At 26.7% G+C, this 21,666-nt stretch overlaps 2 protein-coding genes across 2 annotated transcripts in view; both read right to left on the reverse strand.

Annotated features, from left to right (window-relative positions):
* Positions 1 to 3,712: 3,712 nt before the first annotated feature.
* LOC129966296 (spidroin-1-like) lies at positions 3,713 to 6,536 on the reverse strand. The gene is made up of 3 exons (XM_056080714.1): positions 6,525 to 6,536; positions 4,617 to 4,670; positions 3,713 to 4,180 (listed from the first exon to the last, which is right to left on the reverse strand). Exons 1-3 carry the CDS (start codon positions 6,534 to 6,536, stop codon positions 3,713 to 3,715), a joined length of 534 nt encoding a protein of 177 aa, XP_055936689.1.
* Positions 6,537 to 15,284: 8,748 nt separating this feature from the next.
* LOC129966297 (spidroin-1-like) overlaps positions 15,285 to 21,666 on the reverse strand; it is a 57,593-nt gene continuing 51,211 nt past the window's right edge. The window contains exons 13-15 of the mRNA XM_056080715.1: positions 18,403 to 18,427; positions 17,289 to 17,342; positions 15,285 to 15,743 (exon numbers count right to left, since the gene is read on the reverse strand). Coding sequence (XP_055936690.1) covers positions 15,285 to 15,743; positions 17,289 to 17,342; positions 18,403 to 18,427 — 538 coding nt within the window. The remainder of the gene's footprint in view (positions 15,744 to 17,288; positions 17,343 to 18,402; positions 18,428 to 21,666) is intronic.

The following is a 21,666-nucleotide window of genomic DNA, read 5'->3' on the forward strand; positions in this document are numbered from 1 at the left end:
TTTTTTTTTGGCATTTAGAGATATTTCCAACAGGAAATTCTTCAGATTCTTGAAGACAAATTTTTGTGATGGTAATAATCTTTTAACTATGCATAATTTTTCCGATAGGTGAAAATACATCTAAAATATGCAACAAAATAATTCTTTTTCAGCACGCCTGTCTATTCTTTATTCAGCTTTAACTTGAACAATGAATATGGAATGTTTAATCAGCAAATTTTAATCATCTAATTCTTGTATGGCATATTTAAATTAACACATCGGCTCATTATTGAAAACATTCCTATATCTATTTGCTGTTAAAGTTATGAAGGTAGTGAATTGTGATGGTTTACACTTTTTACGAAGATTTATTTTATAAATAAAAATGGTATTTTAAAGATGGGTAATCAAATAAAATTAGAATCAAATTAGATAAAATAAAATAAAATTAGTCGTTTATTACTCGTTAATATATTATAGCAAAATTATATCTCTTTCAATCCAATGACGTTTAAAATATATTTATAACGTCGACATTTTTTTTCATCTTATTATTTGAAGCTATAGAATTTCGTTATTTTATTTGTTTTCTATCATGGTATTCTTACGACAACATTTTTATTTTATTTATATCTCTGTAGTTCTCTAAATTAGAATTTTGAAGCTATTCTTTTTATACTATACATATTTACGTGAGTATATTTTCGTATAAATGTGATGAAATATTTTGAAATTAAAATGTAAATATTAAACAATTTAAAACATTTACTCTCCCTAAAATTAGTAAATAAATAAAATAATGATATAAAACAGTTTTATTTGAAGAGATGCAAATAATACAAGTTTCTTTCATCATTTTCACTAAATATCATGGAAATTAATATATATTCCATATTTTTTGGAGCAGTTTTATGATATGCATCTGCGCAAAAAACAAAAAAATACATAACTTTTCTGAATTTGCTGAAACACGCCAGACTATACAAAAAATACTTATATAATATATATATATATATATATATATATATATATATATATATATATATATATATATATATATATATATATATATATATATATATATATATATATATATATATATATATATATATATATATATATATATATATATATATATATAAGTAACCAATCTAAAGTAAGAAAAAGTTTGAAAACGAAACTAAAATGAAAACGAAACAAAACAGTTTCGAAATCGCAACTAAAATTTATAACTTTATTATAAATAAAGAACTTTATTACTTCTAGTAACAAAGAAGTATTGGATTTTCTTAAAGATAACAACATTAATAAACTTAATACTTTTGATTTCGAAAATTTATACACTAATCTACCTCATGAAAAATTAATAAAGGTCTGCACTTTTATATATGACGAATATTTAAATGAAAATATCATTCCTAAAAATAACTGGCTTGAGTTATGTAATTTTAATATTACTGAAAATTACGTGTTTAATGGTATTAATTTTTATAAACAAGTCAAGGGCATTCCAATGGGGACAGCTTTCTCAAGTGCTTTAGCTAATATTTTCCTGCATTACTATGAGAAAAAAATAATTAAATATAATTTAATAAACGGGTGGAGATATATTGATGACCTACTTTTGATTAACTTCGACAATACTAATATTATTACTAATTGCTATCCAAAAGATTTAATTCTAAAAGATACAAATAAAAATCAACTTGAGGCTACCTTTCTGGATTTAAAAATCGAAATTGCTAATGATAAAACAATAGTTGGTATATACGATAAAAGGGATGATTTCAACTTTAAAATAACAAAACTATGTAACTACCATTCCAATCTAAACTCTAAAATTTTCAAAAATCTAATTTTCTCACAAGTTAACAGGATCAAAAGGGTTTGCAATAATAAAAATTCTTATATTGAAGCATCAAATATCCTCCTTAAAAATTTAATTAAAAATGATTTTCCTAGAAATTACTGTAATGTCAATTTTTTAATTAAACAAGGTATGGTTTGGGATTAATCTTTTGGCTTAAATAAAAATAGAACTTTACTTGCATATTGGATCACTCAATAGATAGCGCTGGGTGCCTACCTCTGTTTACATAATTTACCGTTAACTTTTAAAAACAGGAAATCACAATCGATTGTTTAAAGTTTCCTTCACTGTTGGATGGTATGTACTGGCCTTTTCGTTTTTAATTTTAATTTTAATTTTAATGCTGTTTTTGTTTTTATTGTTATTGTTTTTATTGTATTTTTACTTTGTGGTTTTTTTCTAATTTGTTATTTTGTATTTCCTTTCTGTTAAAATGGTATATCTCTTGAGCATAATTTCAGGGGATTTTCGGGTCACGAGGAATCATTATTAGACTTATGTTTGTATGTCCTCACAGAAAAAATCCCTTTATTTGAATCCCTGCCTGAGGGTGACCCTTGAAAAAGTCTTCAGGCCGGATTCTTTTTTAATATTTTTTAATAATTTTTTTGGTTTAATTTTTATTTGATTTTTGTTTTTCCTATTAACTTGATTCTAATACTTTTATATATATATATATATATATATATATATATATATAAAACAATGCAATTGACTTGAACTTTAATTTATTTCTAAGAATGCTAAATGATATAGAAGTGAGAACTTCCATTATTTTATTTCACTACTTTAAAGATTTTAAAAGGATAATAATAGAATAGATGAAAGATTATGATTTTATTCATGGTTTTCTCTTTTATATATATATTTAGTTTTGTAACTACCTTTTTTGTTTCTTTCTAATTCCTACCACTAAAGAGTAACAAATCACCAGTACTAAAACAATGAAATTTTATGCAAAATTAAAATAAGAAAATTTCACAATGTGGCAAATATTTTTTTATATGACGTGTCTTGTAGAGACTAGCTGGATTTTAAACAGAATAAATTTTCGAAACGATGCACAAAATAAAAATTTACTGTCAAGTTGGTCTTAAGAAAGAATCAGAGAGAAAGTCAACGGAAATAACTTTTGGACCAAAAAAAGGAATAGAGATCTTTTGCTGAGAATTGATTGTGGTTTAATAAACGATAGGGGTAGATGCAGTACATCTGTGAGATTAAAAGGGACACTGGATGTCAAGTATTCTGAGAACTAAAATGTGCTTTCTGTCTTTATTACACTAGTATTCTTTCGACATTGCTTACAGAAAGTGTTAGAATTACTCATTAAAGTTGCAATTCATATTAATAACCACTACAATAAAAAAGAAACAAATAAGGTTATTAAAGAAATTTATTAATCTAAAGAACTAGGAATGCTTTCCTAACGATCATTGATGATTTCTCTCTATCTACTGAATTATTCTCCTAAAATATAAATAAAATAAAAATTTTGACTCAAAGAGCTATAATATTTTTCGAATAAGGTAGTGTCTCGGTATAATAAATTTATTCTGCTTTATGTAGGATAATTATTAATTTAAAAAAAAATCTTGAATTTAATATCAAATATTTATTCAATGCGCTATCTCAACATAAATATGTTATATTAATATAAATCAATAATTTATATTAATATTTGAAGCAATTTGAAAGTAATTGGCAATTTGAAACATCCAAAAATAGATTTCCATATACTGTAAAAGCTATCTAACTACTTTCAGTATCAGAATGTCGAATCAAAGAAAAAAAGGTCTTACAATACAAAAAATAAATATTTATTTTCCAATTAATACAATTTTGTTACAAATGTCATTTCTAAAAACCATATCGTCTGTATCCCAAACCTCCAAGGAGTCCATTGCCGAGACCATTATATCCTCCGAGACCAGCGTTTCCATATCCTACACCAGCTGCTCCAAGTCCACCGTATCCATATCCCACTCCGACAGCTCCAAGACCACCATATCCGTATCCTGCACCTCCAACTCCGGCATATCTGAGTCCTGCATCTCCGGCATATCCTCCGTGTCCATAGGGGGCATTGGAGATGATGTGGACGGCTGCTGGGTTCTGGTTGGCAGTTCCAGGTTCGTTGGTCTTGACCTCAGCTCTGAAACCTCCGTGGTCAGCGACGTAGTTGACCTGTCGGTGGATTCCCCTGGCATCGGTGAATCCGTAGCTTCCCTTCACGTTCTTGCCATCGCCGACTTCTTCACGATGTTGTTCACCATGTTTGTCCTTCACGCTGTAGCCGAATTTGAAAGGTTGGGGATGGTGAACGGGCTGGAATGGGGCAAAAAGAATTTAAATCTTACATTTAATTTGAGATTTTTTTATGGCTTTCATAATTCGAATATTGAACAATATCAGCTTAATTTATTTTATTGAGATTGATGGGCAATCATTTTCTTGATATCTGTTGATATAATTATATTAATAAATTCATTTTCCTTACAGTCAAAGTATTGCATTTAATCCAGATGACTATTTAACGGCATATTTTGAGATTCACCTGTATAATAATTAGAAAACTTTCAAGAGAAAAATTATTTAAGAGTATAATATAACATCGAGCTGAATGTTATAAATAGCTTAATAACGAGCTATCTATCAAACTATTATAATAGTTAGTAGTTATAAAACAAAATTTATGAAAATGTGAATTATGTTTAGAAATACTTCAACGTTTCAAACTATATTAGGAGAACTATAAACATACTTCATGATGCAAACTGGCAAAAGCTGCTACTGCCAAAGCTGACAAAACGAAAGCCTGAAATAAAAGAAAATATAAATTAAATGCATAGAGTCGTCGAAACATTTTTACTAATAATTATCAATACGTATAAAATCATGGCATCAAAACTACAGGTTTGGTTTTGGTTATATTAACGTCCTGTTTTGAAGCAACGCTAGGGCTATTTTAGAACGGACCTCGTAATTTTGAACCGCGGTGAGATGACAAGGACGACACCTGAGCCGGCACCCCCTCTCCACACCACACCAGCGGGAGGATTTAACGTGCAACAGACCCCCTTACACGACGGTTCTTCGGTGGAATCGGGTAGTGAACCTGAAACCCACCGCGGCCCCATCATAGTTATGGGATAATATTCTGTATTTGAATATTTGAGACATTTAACGTTTCTTGATATAATATATATATATATATATATATATATATATATATATATATATATATATATATATATATATATATATATATATATATATATATATATATATATATATATATATATATATATATATATATATATATATATGATCAGGAAAGAGAGATATTCCGACTAAAACTATCTTATTTTTTTATTTATTCCGCTGTTATATATAATTTATATTATCGATGTTAAGTAAAAAAGAAAGAATCTACTTATTATGCTTAATAAATGAATCATTTTACTGAAAAACTTAAACTAAAAATTGTAGTGCTGGAATTTAAACGGAGAAAATATTTACACTTTTTAATCATAATTGTTTAATAATGATATTTTCCTCCTATTTTTTTCAAAGTTTTATATCGTTATAATAGTAAAATTAATTAAAGTTTCTTTTACTTAATGGTGAAAGAGATTTAAAAAAAAAACCTAACGCTTACAAGGCTTGTATAATAAAATGAATTTAAAAATCTTATTTGCTTTCATGTCTTTTTAGTAATTACGAGTTTTAATGGCGATAAAATCTATTAACATTTATTTAAATGCATGAATTTAATATAAAAAAATGAAATAAAAGTAGAACATGAATTATCGTATGAGAGACTTCTCAATCTTTGACTTCGAGTCTTTTTACTAAAGTTGATAGTTGAGTATATAAAAATAAAAACATTTTCTTATAAATTAAACATAAAATAACTTGTTAAAATTTTAAATAATCAATGGTAGTTAATTTTAATTTTTATAAAACTGGAATAAATTTATTAATTCAAAAATTAACAAACAGTTTCCAAGATTTTCTCGATAAAAATATATGTTTGGAAAATAATCTAGAAACAAATATGCAGTCACATAGCACTGAAGAATAATTCAATTATTCTTTTGTTTTCCCTCATATCTCCTGAAAATAAATTTAAAAGAGAGCCTTTTACACAAAAAGACATATTTGAAGTTCAATGCAGAAAAACATTAATATCAATGTCTTTTACGAAGCTTTTTTTCTTTCAGAATTTTAAAATAATTATGAATATCTTATTGAAAAGATCTAAAAATTTTGTAATTATGTTTAATTAATTGTCACTGCGTTACAGCTAATTGATCTGTCCTTTCAATATCTATTCTTCTGTGATTTAAAGGTACAATAAAATTTTTTAACTAATACATAGTCCAAATGTCTCTTCTCAAAATCTGGTTTAGATAATATTTTATATATATGTTTGCAATGCTATAAAAATATTATTTCAAAACTATATTTACAGGAATATAATACAAGAAATTCTATCAAACATTCATAAAGAGAAACCTATTTATAAAATATTGATTTTTAGAAAATACATTCTAAATTTCCAAACAACAGATACTAAATCATTTATTTCATGAAAAGCAAATTTTTTTAAAATTAAAAAGCAGAGCACAATATTTAAGAATATAAATGCGTATGATTATAAAGTTACCTGAGAGATCATTATGATGTTGAATAATCAAGCAACTTGAAGCAAGTGATATCTTGTCGCTGAATACTGGCATATTTATATCAAGATTTCTGAAACAAAACTAATTTTCGATTAGAATGAAAGGTTAAATATTTTTTTCGCATGATTGAACTTCCATTTCAGAACATTTAAAATTCCATTTGGAGCTGGTTATCCTATTTTTTAATAGAAGTTCTTAGTATTTTGGCGTTCCTTTTAATCGATTACCACAATTAATTCCAGGCTACAGAATTACCGCAAATTATATTCAAATATAAGGTCAATATCGCAACTAAACACAGTAAAAAACAAGTTCATTCGCACTTAAAAAATAAGAAACATATATAAATATTTACCTTTCATGTTTAAATATATAAAAAAAATAACCTTCAGACTAATGGCTAGAATATGATTAACGTTCTTGCGATTTTTGAGACATTTTAAGGATATTTTTAATTTTTATCTTCAAAACATGTTTGTCTTATGAACAAACATATTTATTTAAAATTTTTTATTATAATTTCAAGCTTAAGGTGAATGATTTAAAAAAATATTTTATACATTTTTAATAAATACCTTTAATTTCCTAGCATCACGATGAATATTATTTAAAAATTTGAGCTTATTAAAATTATCATTTTTGCACCTAATAAAAATCTTAGATACATTAATTTGTAACTTATTTAGTAAGCCTTGTTAAAAAAAAAATTAGGAATTCAGGAAATTAGAAAAAAAAACACAAGAATAAAATACTATTTTTAACATGCATATTTGGAATTTTAAGAAGAGTAAAATTCATTCTCACAGAATTTTAATTTTTTTTAGAAAACTAAAATAATGATAAATTCCAAAATTATAAAACCAAAACTTCAGTAAATAATAAGTCATTAGTAAAGGCAATCAACTTTAATTACGATTCACCCATAGAATTTTTATTTTATCCTTTAGAAGTTGAGAGCATCTTTACAAAAAAATATGGACATCCTTAAGTAGGAATATAAAAGAAAGCCGAGGACATAATATTGATATTTCTACGATACTGGAAAGATGTTGAGTATATAAACGCTGTTCAGCCCAACTTAAGTCAAAGAATACTTCAAAATTAAGGTTCTAATATTATCCAGGAATAAAGACTAAAATAGATAATTTATCATTGCGCCATTTTAAAAATAAAAGACTATGTTCTTTTTTAAAAAGAAATAGCATAGATCAAAAGTAATACGATCATAACATTTTATTTTAAAATTTATTATGGAATTGTTAAGGTTGCTATAACGATACGAAAAGTCTACGAGACAATACAGTTTGTTAGAAATGCTGATTGAATGAGATAAAAAAAGGATTTTTAAAGATAATTCTGTTTAGCAACAAATAACAGTGGCAGCAACAAATTTTCCTATCATTTTAAGAATTACTTAAAAATTGACCAGCTATCCAAGGGCAAAAAATATATATGTATTCAACAATATAATAATTTCACTTCATATTTATTTTGATAATTGATAAATGGTTTTTGTTCTTAAATAATCTTACTGTGCTTTCAGAATTTGCTATGGCTCATTTGCGGTGACTTTTAATGCACATCTCATATGCTGAATTAATTATTTTGTTCAAAATCTATGTTAAAAAAAGATTAATACCCTTATTTTACTTCATGAAAAATTTGATTTTAAAATGTTTGCTTTTAAACACATATATGTTTGATAACAAAGTAAATTTAGTTTTGGTCTCCGAACAAATCTCATGTTTACTTTGGATCATCAAACAAAGTAAAACATAGAATTTTTAAAAAAAAGTATCTAAAGAAAATTTGAAAATAATATGTATATATATTCTCAAATGTAATGAACAAATGCACTTCCACTGAGTTCGGTAGCTGAGAAAAAGAAACGATTATTCTTATCCTAAAAAGCTGTTATATCCCTTAAAAACAAGGATTACAGCTTTTTTCCTCCTACTCTAACATGTTTGTTGCTGATGATGATCTAGAATTAGTAATTTTTTTTATTTATTTATTGTGTTTAAACTCAAAATTCTGAGTTTGATTTTTAATTCGAAATTATTAATAATAAAATGGCAGCTTTTAAATGATTGCGAAATGAAACACTGCTCATAACATATTAAATGCAAATACTCTGAGATTAAAAAACACCATATACCACAAAAATAATCTAAATCATATATATATATATATATATATATATATATACACAGACAGCCAACACTTAGTATTCCTTTATAGCAAACAATTCTGACAGAAAAATTTTCAAAGTATATAAAATAAATGGTTATAATTAAAGTTTTGTTGAATATTTCTCCAATATCAACGTTAAAAAATATCAGTATCTGAAAATATATTTAATATGAAAATTATTATTGAATGGAACTTCAGAGTTTCGGTAGAAAACAAATGTATATTTTCTAATGACAAAAAGTCCTATGCAAACGTTCAATTATTTCTTAATCCTTTAACTGATAAATGGTGGAAAGTGGCATTAAATAGTTTTTGGTTGCATATACTAAGTAGGATATATATATTTTATTTAAGTATTCTTTGGCATTTTTAATCAATTTATAAATTCTTATAAATTTTTTTCTATTATTTTAATCATTATGTCGACATACGAATCATATTTACAACATCCTTGTAAAGCAGGTAAAGCATAGGATCTTTACAACACCTACGTAAAGTTCCTATTAGAACCAATGAAAACACGTTGCTTCCGAGCTACAGTACTGAACAAAGGATTAATATTTCTATCAATCTAAGCCTTTTGAAAACTTTTCTTACGTTCTAATATTATTCAGTTGATTATAAAATAATGCTAATATATCAAAGAGTACTTTTCTGACAAATACATAAAAGTCTATATTTGTAGTATCAACGAGGTTTTTGCTTCAAAAAGCTAACATACTAAATGAACGTTTTTTTATGCTAAATTTACAGATTAATCTACCATGTGAATTCTTACAATACAGCATATTGGAATGATGTTTCTCGTGATACAATGCCCTTTCATGAATAAAATACAGTTATAATTCAGTTTAAAACATACTTGACAGTAGGAGATAATAATCCACTTACAACCGCGACTCGGATGCAAATTGTGTTAATATTATATTAACAGTAACTCGAGTATTTACTACTCGTTTCTCGAAGTAGTAAGCAATCAAAATTAGATCCTTATTTAAAAATAGGGCTTTGGAATTAATCTCATCTATACTTATATAAAGCTCAATGTGTGTGTGTTGGCGCTCTACAGGCCTGGACCGTTAGACCTGCAGCTACCAAATATGGTATGTGCATACCTTGGAGGTCGGGAATATGTACCTGAGGTCCCTTTTGTGAATTTTTAATTAGAATTTCAATTATTATTTAAAAACTAATTTTCCCACCAAAAAATCTTTTCATTTTCCCCACCACCAAATGAGTAAGGCTTCATTTCCCCCCCACGCTAATGAGGCTAGGCTTAACATTTTTCTGCCGATTATTTCAAACGATTCTGTTTATTTTCTTAATGTTTGATGCATTTAAAATTAAACATTGTTAATTAGTTAATCTTTCAGATTCATTCTGAAGTACTTTTGAATTAAAATAAAACATAATAAGCAAAATTAAAAATTTCTAATCTGCATAGCATTACCCAACTGGCGTAGAAAAATTCACGCATTTGTGTTACCATAACTGGCGTTGAGAATTCACGCATGTGCATTGTGTTCTGATTGTTGACAACTATTATCAACGGAGGTGGACTTTAAATTATTTTTAGGTTAGTTATATGCTTTTGTAATTAAATTGTATTTATGTTATTTATATATTTTTTGTATATGCTTATAGTTTTAATTACATCGTTTTTGAAGTAGTTTTTTTAAACCTGTTTTCGACCGATAGTTTTAAACGATTCTTTTTATTTCCTTAGTGTTTGATGCATTTAAAATTAAACATTGTTAATTAATCGACCTGTTCATGATGAATCTGAGAAAATTTTGTTAACAAATTCTTGAGATATTACATAAATCAAGAAAGATATTCTTTAGTGCACAAAAAGTTTACACTCTCAGTGTTTTCAGTAATCATATTAAAAAAATGCTTTGTTTCAGGAAAAAATATTATTATATTAATTGCAGATTAATCCTTTCCACTTTAATTTAAAACATAAATACTACGGGAGCTAACAGAAAATTAGAGAGATACTTATTTCGTTATGACTGAAGGCCTTTATAATATTATGAGTGAATTATATGACTATCAAAATTTGAAGTTTTAAAATATTTTGATGAAGATATTTAATAGATATTAAAGTAGGAATTACATAAAATATTTAATTATTAAAATTTAAACAAACATTAAGATTGGCGAATCGGCTGGTCATCAAAAGCGGCTAATTATAAATAAAAACATAAATTTGGACAATGTTTTATAGCACAAACTCATATAACAACAGTTTGTTTGAAGGATCATATAAAACTTATTATAAATTTAATATAATACGTTTTTTAATATAATATGATTATTTTTTCATTAAGGGCATATAATGCTCTCTTCATTGGGAAATGTTATAATTTTTTTTTATATTTCATTTCGAAAAAGATAAGGAAAATAAAAATGCTTCATAGAAATCGCTTTTTATTTCATGCAGATCCATATTGCATTAGTAATTAATGAGTTGAGCATTTTTCCTCAATCATTAATGATTTCTATTACCATATCGGTTTCCCCATTATCGTGTCAGTTATATCTACTTCCACGCTTGGCTGTTCTTTATTGTTATTCACTTGTGCACTTTCTTCTATCATAGTGTCAAAATGAAAAAAAAAAAAAAAACTGGTTTTTAATCTCTTATTGTTACCACAAAACACCCCTAAAAGAAAGATGGGAAAGGATTATAATGCTTGAGGAAACACATATTTAACGGTTAAAGAATTTGCAAATAAAATCATAATAAAGCATCTTGCCAAAAACAATCGTAGATTCGGAAATTAAATATTATCTGAAGAATGTAACTTGAATTATATTATTTAAATTATCATTACCCAGATTTTCATTTGTCATAAATCTTTGACAGAAATTTCATACTTTTTATGGTAAGGAACACAGTTGGAGATTTATTATTAAACATGGAAAGATGTTCGTATGTGATAAGAGATTTTCATTAAATTGTCTTTTTAATGCAAATGCAAAACATTGACATTAATTCATTCTTTCGTTTAAATTGTTGAGTTGATTATTTCAGAAACTTCATAAGCTGATAAAAAAAATCGCGATTCATTTTATACGATTGCTTAAAGTATAAACTAATTAATGTATGGGCAGCTGAATTAACAGTTTTTATACCTCATTTGAGTTCCTCTAAAATATTCATTTGCTAGCCGCCTTTGAAGACCAGTTTGTTCGCCATGATTATTGAGTTTTTAGACAGTTGATTATTAATATAAAGAGCATTTTTTTAAATAAATTCACCATGTAATCTGATACAAGTAAAGTACATGAATTTAATTAAAACAGTTCACAGCAAATTATAAAATGTACAATAGTACGAAATAAAAATGGAAGTGAAAATTCTACTACGGATTGAATGATTGAAAAAAGCACGTGATTGAATGTATTCATAGAGAATTTGAATTCCATCATAGCATTTAAAAACATTGTTTCAGATCGTATATAAAATTGAATTCAAATATAATTGCAATTAAATGAAAAATTGTATAGATATGAAATTTATATCTATAAAAAAGTAATTTTTTGAGTTTTTAGTTAATACAAAAAGCATTTTTTTATAAGATAATTGCTTTGCAAGATATGAGCATCAATTTCCGTAAGCAAGTCATAACGATAATGGAAAGACTCAAATTTGATATACTGGCACCAACATTTTTAAAAAATGGAGAAAGTTCTAGCTAAATATAATCGTACCAATTTTTTATTGCAGATTTATAAGTAGTTTGTTAACATTTCTGCTATACACCTAGGATTGCTGATTTTTAGAGAATTTTTGGACGACTAGCAAGATTTTGATGTGTTTAGCGAGAAAGTGGACATTAATCTTAAGTGTTACCGTGATTACATATCTGGCAATAGTTAAGCCTATTTTTTCACTCGATTGAACTTTTTATTTGAAGCCTATTTCTTTCATATCTCCCCTCCTCTGGCTGATTGTTTTGTTTAAAATCATGGCGAACTATCTCCGGAACACTTCTAATAATATTTTGCAGCTTCATTAATTAAATAAGCGAAGCGTATGATTCAGTACAGCTGTAAAAATGTTCAATGAATGAAGCAATCTGAAATTTGTATGATAATTTGTTTATATATGACCGTTGCCATTCAACAATTAGTAATAAGCTCGATTTATTACTAATTGTTGTACGTTAGCGTTTAATATATAGAGAGATTGTTGAAACTGTACAAGCGGCGTCATTTACCAGATTTCAGCGGCAAAAATATGTATCTAGTAGCGGAATTGGCTGGAATCATCCAGACTTAAAAATATTAGATGTCATTATTCTGTATTTTCAAAATTTGATTTGAAGATTCTAGGGATTATTGAGGTGAACTCATCAAAATCGGTAACAGATTTGTATCGTTTCTCCATTTATGATGTAAAAACAGATGCCGTATTTAGTTTCAAATATTGACAAATATCTTCGAAAACAAGGAATTTTCATCGAACAAGGAATTGAGGGAATCCCAAGTAAAGGATTCGTAAGGTAAATGGAATCCTGTTTAAATCTTTCAAGTTAAATTCATTCTTTGCAAATTAAAATTAAGACATTATAAATAGCATCAGTATATCATTATTGCCTTTGAGTAAGACTAATTGACTTCTTGAACTTATTTTTAAGAAGTCTTATCTTTTTGGGTAATCCCAAGCAAAAAGAGAAAAAAAAATTAATGAATCCCAGAAAGAATTTTTACAAACAGTTGAGTCTGGTCAGTGGTGAAAGAGTTAAAATATAAATTAATCCAGTAATATCATATAAATTATAGTTGTATCATATAAATTGTTTCAAATTTACTTTATAGCAGAAATCAAAGTGTACTGCGCAGTGTATTACTATATTTTATATCAAAAGTGAAATTTTACCGCAGTGTGCTTCTATGGTAAAGTTTAAACAATGACGTACTTCGTCTTTAATGTTTAAAATTGCGATAGTAGAAATTCAAAGAAATATTGTAAAATTCTTTTAAAATGCTATACTTAAAATGCAGTTGTTTTATTTACTATAATACCAATTTTTCGATAAAAACCAAAATTTGCTCGTTACAAAAGTTTAGACAACATTGTGAGTTTTCGCGAATTTTTGTCAGTGTTCAAAATTCAAAAGAGATGATGTTGCAATCTTCGAGTATTTAAGTTCTGAAAACAATAATACTCAGCTGGTGAGGTGGCATGAGCGAAAAAAATATTCAAACAAATAAAATTACGAGGATTTAGCATTTGAATGCTGAATTTAAATTCAATTCGGAAATTTCGAAATGAACTTAATGTCTATATAAAGTTCCTCTGCCTGCGTAAAGAGAAGCGCAGTTTTACAAGGCTGTGACTGCATTTAAGGATCATGATGACTGTCCAGCAATTTGTTTTTCATCAGATTCTTAATTCATCAGGAATCTCAAAATTAAGAATATTCTAGAAAATTAAAGAATTCAGAGATGAGTTTTGGAAATAGAACATGTGGAAATGAAATGAAAAAGAAACAAGATTTGAAGCCACATTATAAATCAATAAAAATGTTGTGGACTTGAATTCATATTTTTATATTTATAGAAAAGCAAACTAATGATATTTAGCAATAAAATAAATTGGAATTTAGGTGGTTCAGATTGATGAGCATCTGGGTGAGCAATGGTGGTGCTGTATGTGTTGTTTTAGTCATAGGAATAGTGGTATCTTGGTAAAGGCTCTGCAAATTTTATTCTACTGTGGACAGTGTCTCCATACATTACCAACGGTCTTCAAGTACCAAAACCTTATGGCAATACATGAGAGAATAACTTGCTGCCATTTGCTAATCTTTTAGGTGACCATTTCTATAAATATGAGTATTACTAAAGTTACTTACGTATACGTATTACTTACGCGCGGTCAATGACTTTCTGTCGTATATCATGTTCTTAGGTTCAAAAAATGGTATCAAATAAAAGTCTCATTGCTATTCTAATGCTTCTTTCGAAACCTTCTTATTTATGAACAGTATTAACTTCCAAACAATAATTAAAATGTGATGCTCAAATCATTATGCCGAAAAAAAGTTTAAAAATGATATTTATTAAACTTTTACAATGAAAATTTATTTTATTTCTTGTATTATAAAACATTTGATTTTCATAGAATTGTTCTAGACTAAAATTTAATGTAATTTTAAAAGGGTAAGATCACAATATTAAGGCAAAAGATATACAAGAAAAATAATAAAACATAACTTTGCTTGAACAAAGAAAGGTTCTGGAATAATTTTGAAAAGGTTGGAATGGAACAAAATTTAAATTATTTTGGAGAAAAATATGTGAATGTAATTAAATTATATAGATTTTTGTCTAATTATACAGGGAAAATATTGCATGTTTTTATCATGAATACTCTGTGTAAATGATGAAAAATAAAAAATCAAAGATTTACCATTTATCATGTTACCAATATCTGTTAAAGAAAAGAATGCAAAAGAAGCATGACATATTTACAAAATAATTTATTTCTTTGTTAAATAAACAACCAAAGGTCTAATCATACAATTTGTCACCTAAAACCCATATCGGGCGTAACCTAAACCACCAAAAAGTCCATTACCGAGGCCATAACCTCCATATCCTCCAAGACCAGCATTTCCATATCCTACACCGGCTGCTCCAAGACCACCATATCCGTATCCCAGACCAGCAACTCCAAGACCGGCGTATCCATATCCTGCACTTCCTAGTCCAGCATTACCGGCATATCCTCCATGACCATAGGGGGCGTTGGAGATCATGTGGACGGCTGCGGGGTTCTGATTGGCGGTTCCGGGTTCGTTAGTCTTGACCTCAGCTCTGAAGCCTCCATGATCAGCAACGTAGTTGACCTGTCGGTGGATTCCTCGGGCATCTGTGAACCCGTAGCTTCCCTTTACGTTCTTGCCATCACCAACTTCTTCACGATGCTGTTCACCATGCTTGTCTTTTACGCTGTATCCGAACTTGAAGGGTTGGGGATGGTGGAGGGGCTGGAGGGGACAAAATGAATTGAAAGTCTTATTTAAAGCTATGATATCAGTATTTTTTTTCAAACAAATTAGTAACGCATGAACATCATTGGTGTTTTTATTAAAGAAATAAGATTTAGAATTTCATTTAACTGGAAACTGGTATATGTGGAGTTTTAAGCCATGAAAATAAGTGCAATAGTTATTTATTATGATTGGTAGCCGTAGAAATAATGGAATTTTTTAAAGATAATTGATGAAATACGTGAAATTTATTAGTCTTAATAAGAATTTATATGCACAAATGACCAGTTGGCGAAAAAGGGTTGATAATGGTTTGCCATATAATTATCTAAGAGAAAATACTTTGAAATTACTATACATTTTTCGATATTTTAAATAATATAAATATATTTATTAATTTAAACTCATAATATATATCGGGTCCAATTATGTCTTCTTGCATGTACATCTTCATCCAAACGTTTTGCTAACAAAAATGAACAAATGATGTGACAATGGTGTACCAATTAGAAGCCTGGGCTACAATACATCTTATAAAAAATCTTTTGTTTTATAATATTTTTGCTTTAGAGCATGTAAATAATTTATTTTATTTTAAAAGGCAAAAAGAGTAATTTAAATACCTTATTTCATGATTTTAAGAATTCACTTTTCTGTTAATTATAATCATATACAATTAGCACTTTTACAGTTCTGGTCGTGAGAGGTTTTATAACCGTAAACTTCGAATAGGATCCTTATCAGATGAATGGGTATTCGTGGAAAAATTAACTAAAGAAAGAGACACGTTAAAACTTACATGCAATATAGAAAATAACACTTTAAAAATTATACAAAAAAATGTAATACCGCTCTGAGAAAAGGGAGTGTTCTGTGAGAAAAATGAGTTCGTGAATTTTGATGAAAAGTTAATCTATATTACTGTAGAATAGAGTTAATTAGAATTAGAAATAATAATCAGAAATAATAAATAATAATCAGCATCAATTAGAACTTTAAACATATATGAATTTTAATCAAATTCTTATAATTATTATAAATTATTATTTTAATTTTTAGTTAATTTCTGAAATTTTTTCTTCATGATATTGTTTTATTTTCGATAATTTTTTATTTCTTACCTTTTAAATAAAAAAAAATGTTTAAACCCTTTTTTTATTAACAATGTTTTTGCTTTTTAGTACATGTTTCATTATAAAAAATATAAATAATATGGAATTTAAAAATGAGTATCTTTCTTATCAAACTTCATAGGACGTAACTTCTATGGTATAATTTTTACCCGAATTTATATATTAATAAATAACGAAGAACTCTGAAGTTATCGAAATATTTTATCGGCATTAGGAGCCAATGAGAAAGCGAGTGAAAAATTTATCTATATAAAATTCTATTCTTTGCAAACATCAAAAATGCGAAATTCAGCAAAAAAAAAAATGTAATTTATATTTATATTAGATTTAGTAATTTTCCATTGAATATTTATTGGTTTGAAATGTTTTAAAGGAAACAGAAAAGAGCTGTAAAAAACAGTGAACTTACTTCATGATGAAGACTAGCAAAAGCAACCACTGCGAAAGCAGCCAAAACAAACACCTGAATCGGAAGAAAATTATTATTGCATCAATGGATAGAACAGTAAGTGTATGTTTAAAATAAAATAAATAACTTAACTATTTACATACAAAATGCGATACATAAATATTTAGAAGAAGAAGCACGAGATGTGAACAACAGGTAGAAAAATCTTAGCTGTAAAGATTCCATCAATTGCATTGCAATTTCTGCAGTCTTCTGCAATTCTTATTATCTTTTTGATATTGTGAAAAGAAGTGTTCATTTTTTTTTATTTATTAGAATAAATCCTTTTATCGAGAAGCAAATTCTTCAAGTAGATTAGATTAAATGTTATACGCAAATATCGGAAATTTTGGTTTTGAAACATTACCAGAAGACATGATAAACATGTTTCAAATGCATTTAATTCAGTATTTTTTCTAAAAAACTTTTGCAGTTGCATATAATTATATACTTAATATTTATAAGAATTTTCTTTTAATGCGTGACGAATGAAATAAATGCAGAAGAAATACATTTCGTATTTATTTAATAAAAATAAAATAAGATATTTCCATCTATGCCTTTTTAATAACTGCTTTAAACTTTTTATCAATATATAACTATATATAAGTCTTATATGGTAAATTATCATTAACTGACTCTCTTTTTTACTAACTAACTTTGAATTTTAGAGCTAAACAGAATTCTTAGGGCTGAAATTTGATAACGAATGAAAAGAGGTCAAGAAGTTTTGATGTAATAATATCATATACCATGAAAAAAAAAATCAATCAAATGTTTACAACCAACATCAATCGAAATGTTTATTATTTTTGAAGCATTTTATGTATTGCAATTCCGAAGGCAGTTGCCGTAAAATTGCATTGTAATAAAAACTGCAAGTTCCTAAATTTCAAGCCATTTAAAAATTTCTGAATATATTCTCATGTTTCTAAAATTATTATTCAAGTCCTTATTCTTATTCTTTAATTCACCCTTTTAAAGTGTGAAAGTGTTTTTTTAAACTTATCAGCTAAATTTATATTAAAAATAATTCAATAATACAGTATATAAAAATCGATAGTAAGAAAGTTACCTGAGAGATCATTGTGAAGTTGAATTATCAAGCAAGTTGAAACAAAGTGATATCATTTCGTTTTATTCTGGAGTATATATACCATGAATGCCAAGAAAAAAAAATGTAAATTATAAAGGTTAAATCTTTTTCCGCATGATTGGATTATCATTTTAGAGCATTCATAATTGCAATGGGAGCTTGCAATCCAATTTCTTGATAGGAATGATCATTATGCTGTCGTTCTTTTTTTTCTTTTTTTTTTTTTTTTTTACTGGTTACACAATTAGAATGACCTGAAAAAAATTAATTCAGTTATAAGGTCAAGATCGTAGCCAAATATGTGAAAATAATTTTTTTCATAATGGAAAATAAAAGATGCTTATTTTAATAAACATAGAATTTCTTGTACAGTTTTTATTGTATGAAATAAACATCTCCGATTTAACTGCCAGAATTTCTATAATGTTTTTTAAGAATTTTTGAAATGCAATTTAAATGTATTTTGTTTTAATATAAATTAATAATTTGAATTTTTTAAATTTCATTTTTATCGCAATATTTCAAATGAAATCCATTTCATTTTTATTGAGTATTTTCATAAAACAATTATGAATTAACAAATTTTTGAGAAATGACTATGATATAGTAATAATATTTCTAAAAAAATATTTGATTCAGAATGGTATTTGAAATTTTATCAGTTTCAATTGTAAGTAGCTTAGACAATCAGTTAAATTGCTATATGTAAGGGTTTGTGCCTTAAGTAATCTATAAAAACATCCCACAAAAATCCTAACTCCATTTCTACTTTAATGGCATTATTTGCTTTAGAAGTAATGTTTAGAAATTGCAAGTTTCATCTTTCTCAAAAATGAGAAAAAAAATTATTTTTAATTTCTTCTAATAGTATTTTATTGAGTGAGTATATAAAGAACAAAGAAAAAATTAATGGATTCTATTTTGCAATTGTTTTTACATCTAAACTGTAGAGTAGTACAAAGTTTAGGAAAGATTTAGTTAACGCAAAAATTGGTTTTCTAAACATGCATTCGATTTAGTGTTTATTCGTGAATTTTTTTTGGGGGGAAATATATTTTTTAAACATGTATTCTATACTAGTACAATAAAATAAAACTGCATTGAGAAGGAAAAAGAAAAGTTTTCTTATACATATATAATTATTCGCACTCACATTTTCTCTTTGTCATTCTTATTCTCCTCCAGTAGAAAGGTTTCAAATGCTTTAAATTGATGATTTATGTATCTTGATTCAAAAAAATTTACATAATATAAAATTATTGTATTTGTTTACCTGAGAATGTCCATGTTATCTAATGAAAGATTTACTTGGTATACATAATTCAAAAGATATTGAAAAGGACGAGAGTGACGTTAAAGTGCTCCTTTTCATATTCTTGCTCATTGAACTAATTCGTAATTACATCTACTGAGGCATCTAGTCAAACGTGTAGGCTAATTAAAATTGTATTTACTGAAAATGTGTAGGTGTAGGGTTTAAAGAAGCTAATATGTTTTTTTTTTAAAAAGATACATTAAAACAGCCAATTAAAGTACATAGTTTCTAGTTTATCAAGAAAACAATTTTACAAAGGACAATTAATTTTAATATTCCTTTTTTTAAAGAACATTTTGTAAAAAAAGAAAAGCACAAATCTTAGATACTAGTCAAAATAACTTTTTAACATTTTTGACTGAATTAGGATATTATTATAATGAATACCTTAACAAAACAATCAGTCTCTGAAGCTTCGTACGAGGAGAGGCAGCATGTAGTTGAAGACTTCGCATAACGAGATGATGAAAAACATTTTTCTAAATTACAGTATTTCTGGCATTCTAAATACTAAAAAATTTTGATCATTAAGAATAAATAATTATAGTGTCTTTATTCAATAATATTAAAACATTAGCGGAAGACTTTTCTAAAATTACTTTTATTTTTGCATATGATAAAAATATTCTTCTGAATAAATATATTGACTGGTTTCCCTCATTGGAATTTGCATTTAACGTTTTTTATAAAATGTACGTTGAAAAAACTTAATAGCAGACAATCTGGGATTATAAGATTCTAGATCCTAAGTGTATATACCTTTAGTAAAATATATGTAATAATATATGTTATTTAATGTATGTAATATTGTATGTTTTGTATGTAATAAAATGTATTGCATAAAATGTTTTTTTTAGTAATCTTTGAATAAAAGTAAAAATTAAAAAATATCTAGTAAAAATTAAGAAAATTCTCTTTTCATAGAATTTTTTGAATCATTAAATGAACACATTCTTTATGACTCTTTAAATGTTAGTTAATTTCAGAAATTATACTAAAAAACGATTTCAAGGTAAGAATTCCTCTTAACTTCATAGAAATAGCTATTCTTTCAGTTGCTGAAAGTTAAACTTTCTCCTCTATCATTAGTAATTTCGATTTCGAAATCAGTTCCCTCTTAAGTGCGTCAAGCGTGTCCAATTCTTTATCTCACTGTGTTTTGTTAGAATTCACTCATCCATTTACTTCTAACAAAATTTCAAAAAAAAGAAAAAAAAAATGTAATACTGAATTCTTCTCTGTCATAAATTCCGCGTAAATTACAGTCTCAAAATCATCATTAATCTTTCTGTTTTTAAATCGATAGTGGAAGGAAGTAATGTTTTCCCATTAAAGAAGTGCAAAAAAAAAAAATATATGTGACGGATGTAGGAAAAATTCTGAAATGAATTATTATTTGAAAAGAATAATTTGAAATGCATCATTTCAATTATTATTAATATGCTATTCATTTGTAGTAAATACTTAGAAAAAAATTTCCCTCTTTTTTCTTTCTCATATACATATTATATAAAGTACTTTAATAAGAAAAAAATTCTAACTCGAGATATTGATGATTCTAGTAATTTTAGAAATATGTTTTTTTTTTCTTGTTATTCTATTTCTCTATCTGTAAACACGATACTTGTTTGAGTGGTTTTCCCTAAACTTTCTCTCTTACTCTCTAATAAATGTATTATCCCCTACTCCCTGGAAAAAATTGTGCGTCATCAATAAAATAAAGAATGGCTTATATAGCATTGACGTACAATAGTTACGGCATATTAAATTTTGTATTTTTGCTGAATCTTGTAAACCTTTGCAATTGTTTTGGCAATGAACCCATGGAATGCGATTAATAGTATCCGAAAATCAAAACTTTTTAAATCGAATGAAATTAAAATCTGACCCATTATTATAATTTAGTCATAAAATCACAAAACAAATTT

Source organism: Argiope bruennichi, chromosome 4, assembly GCF_947563725.1.
Source record: "Argiope bruennichi chromosome 4, qqArgBrue1.1, whole genome shotgun sequence".
NCBI classification, from domain to species: domain Eukaryota; kingdom Metazoa; phylum Arthropoda; class Arachnida; order Araneae; family Araneidae; genus Argiope; species Argiope bruennichi.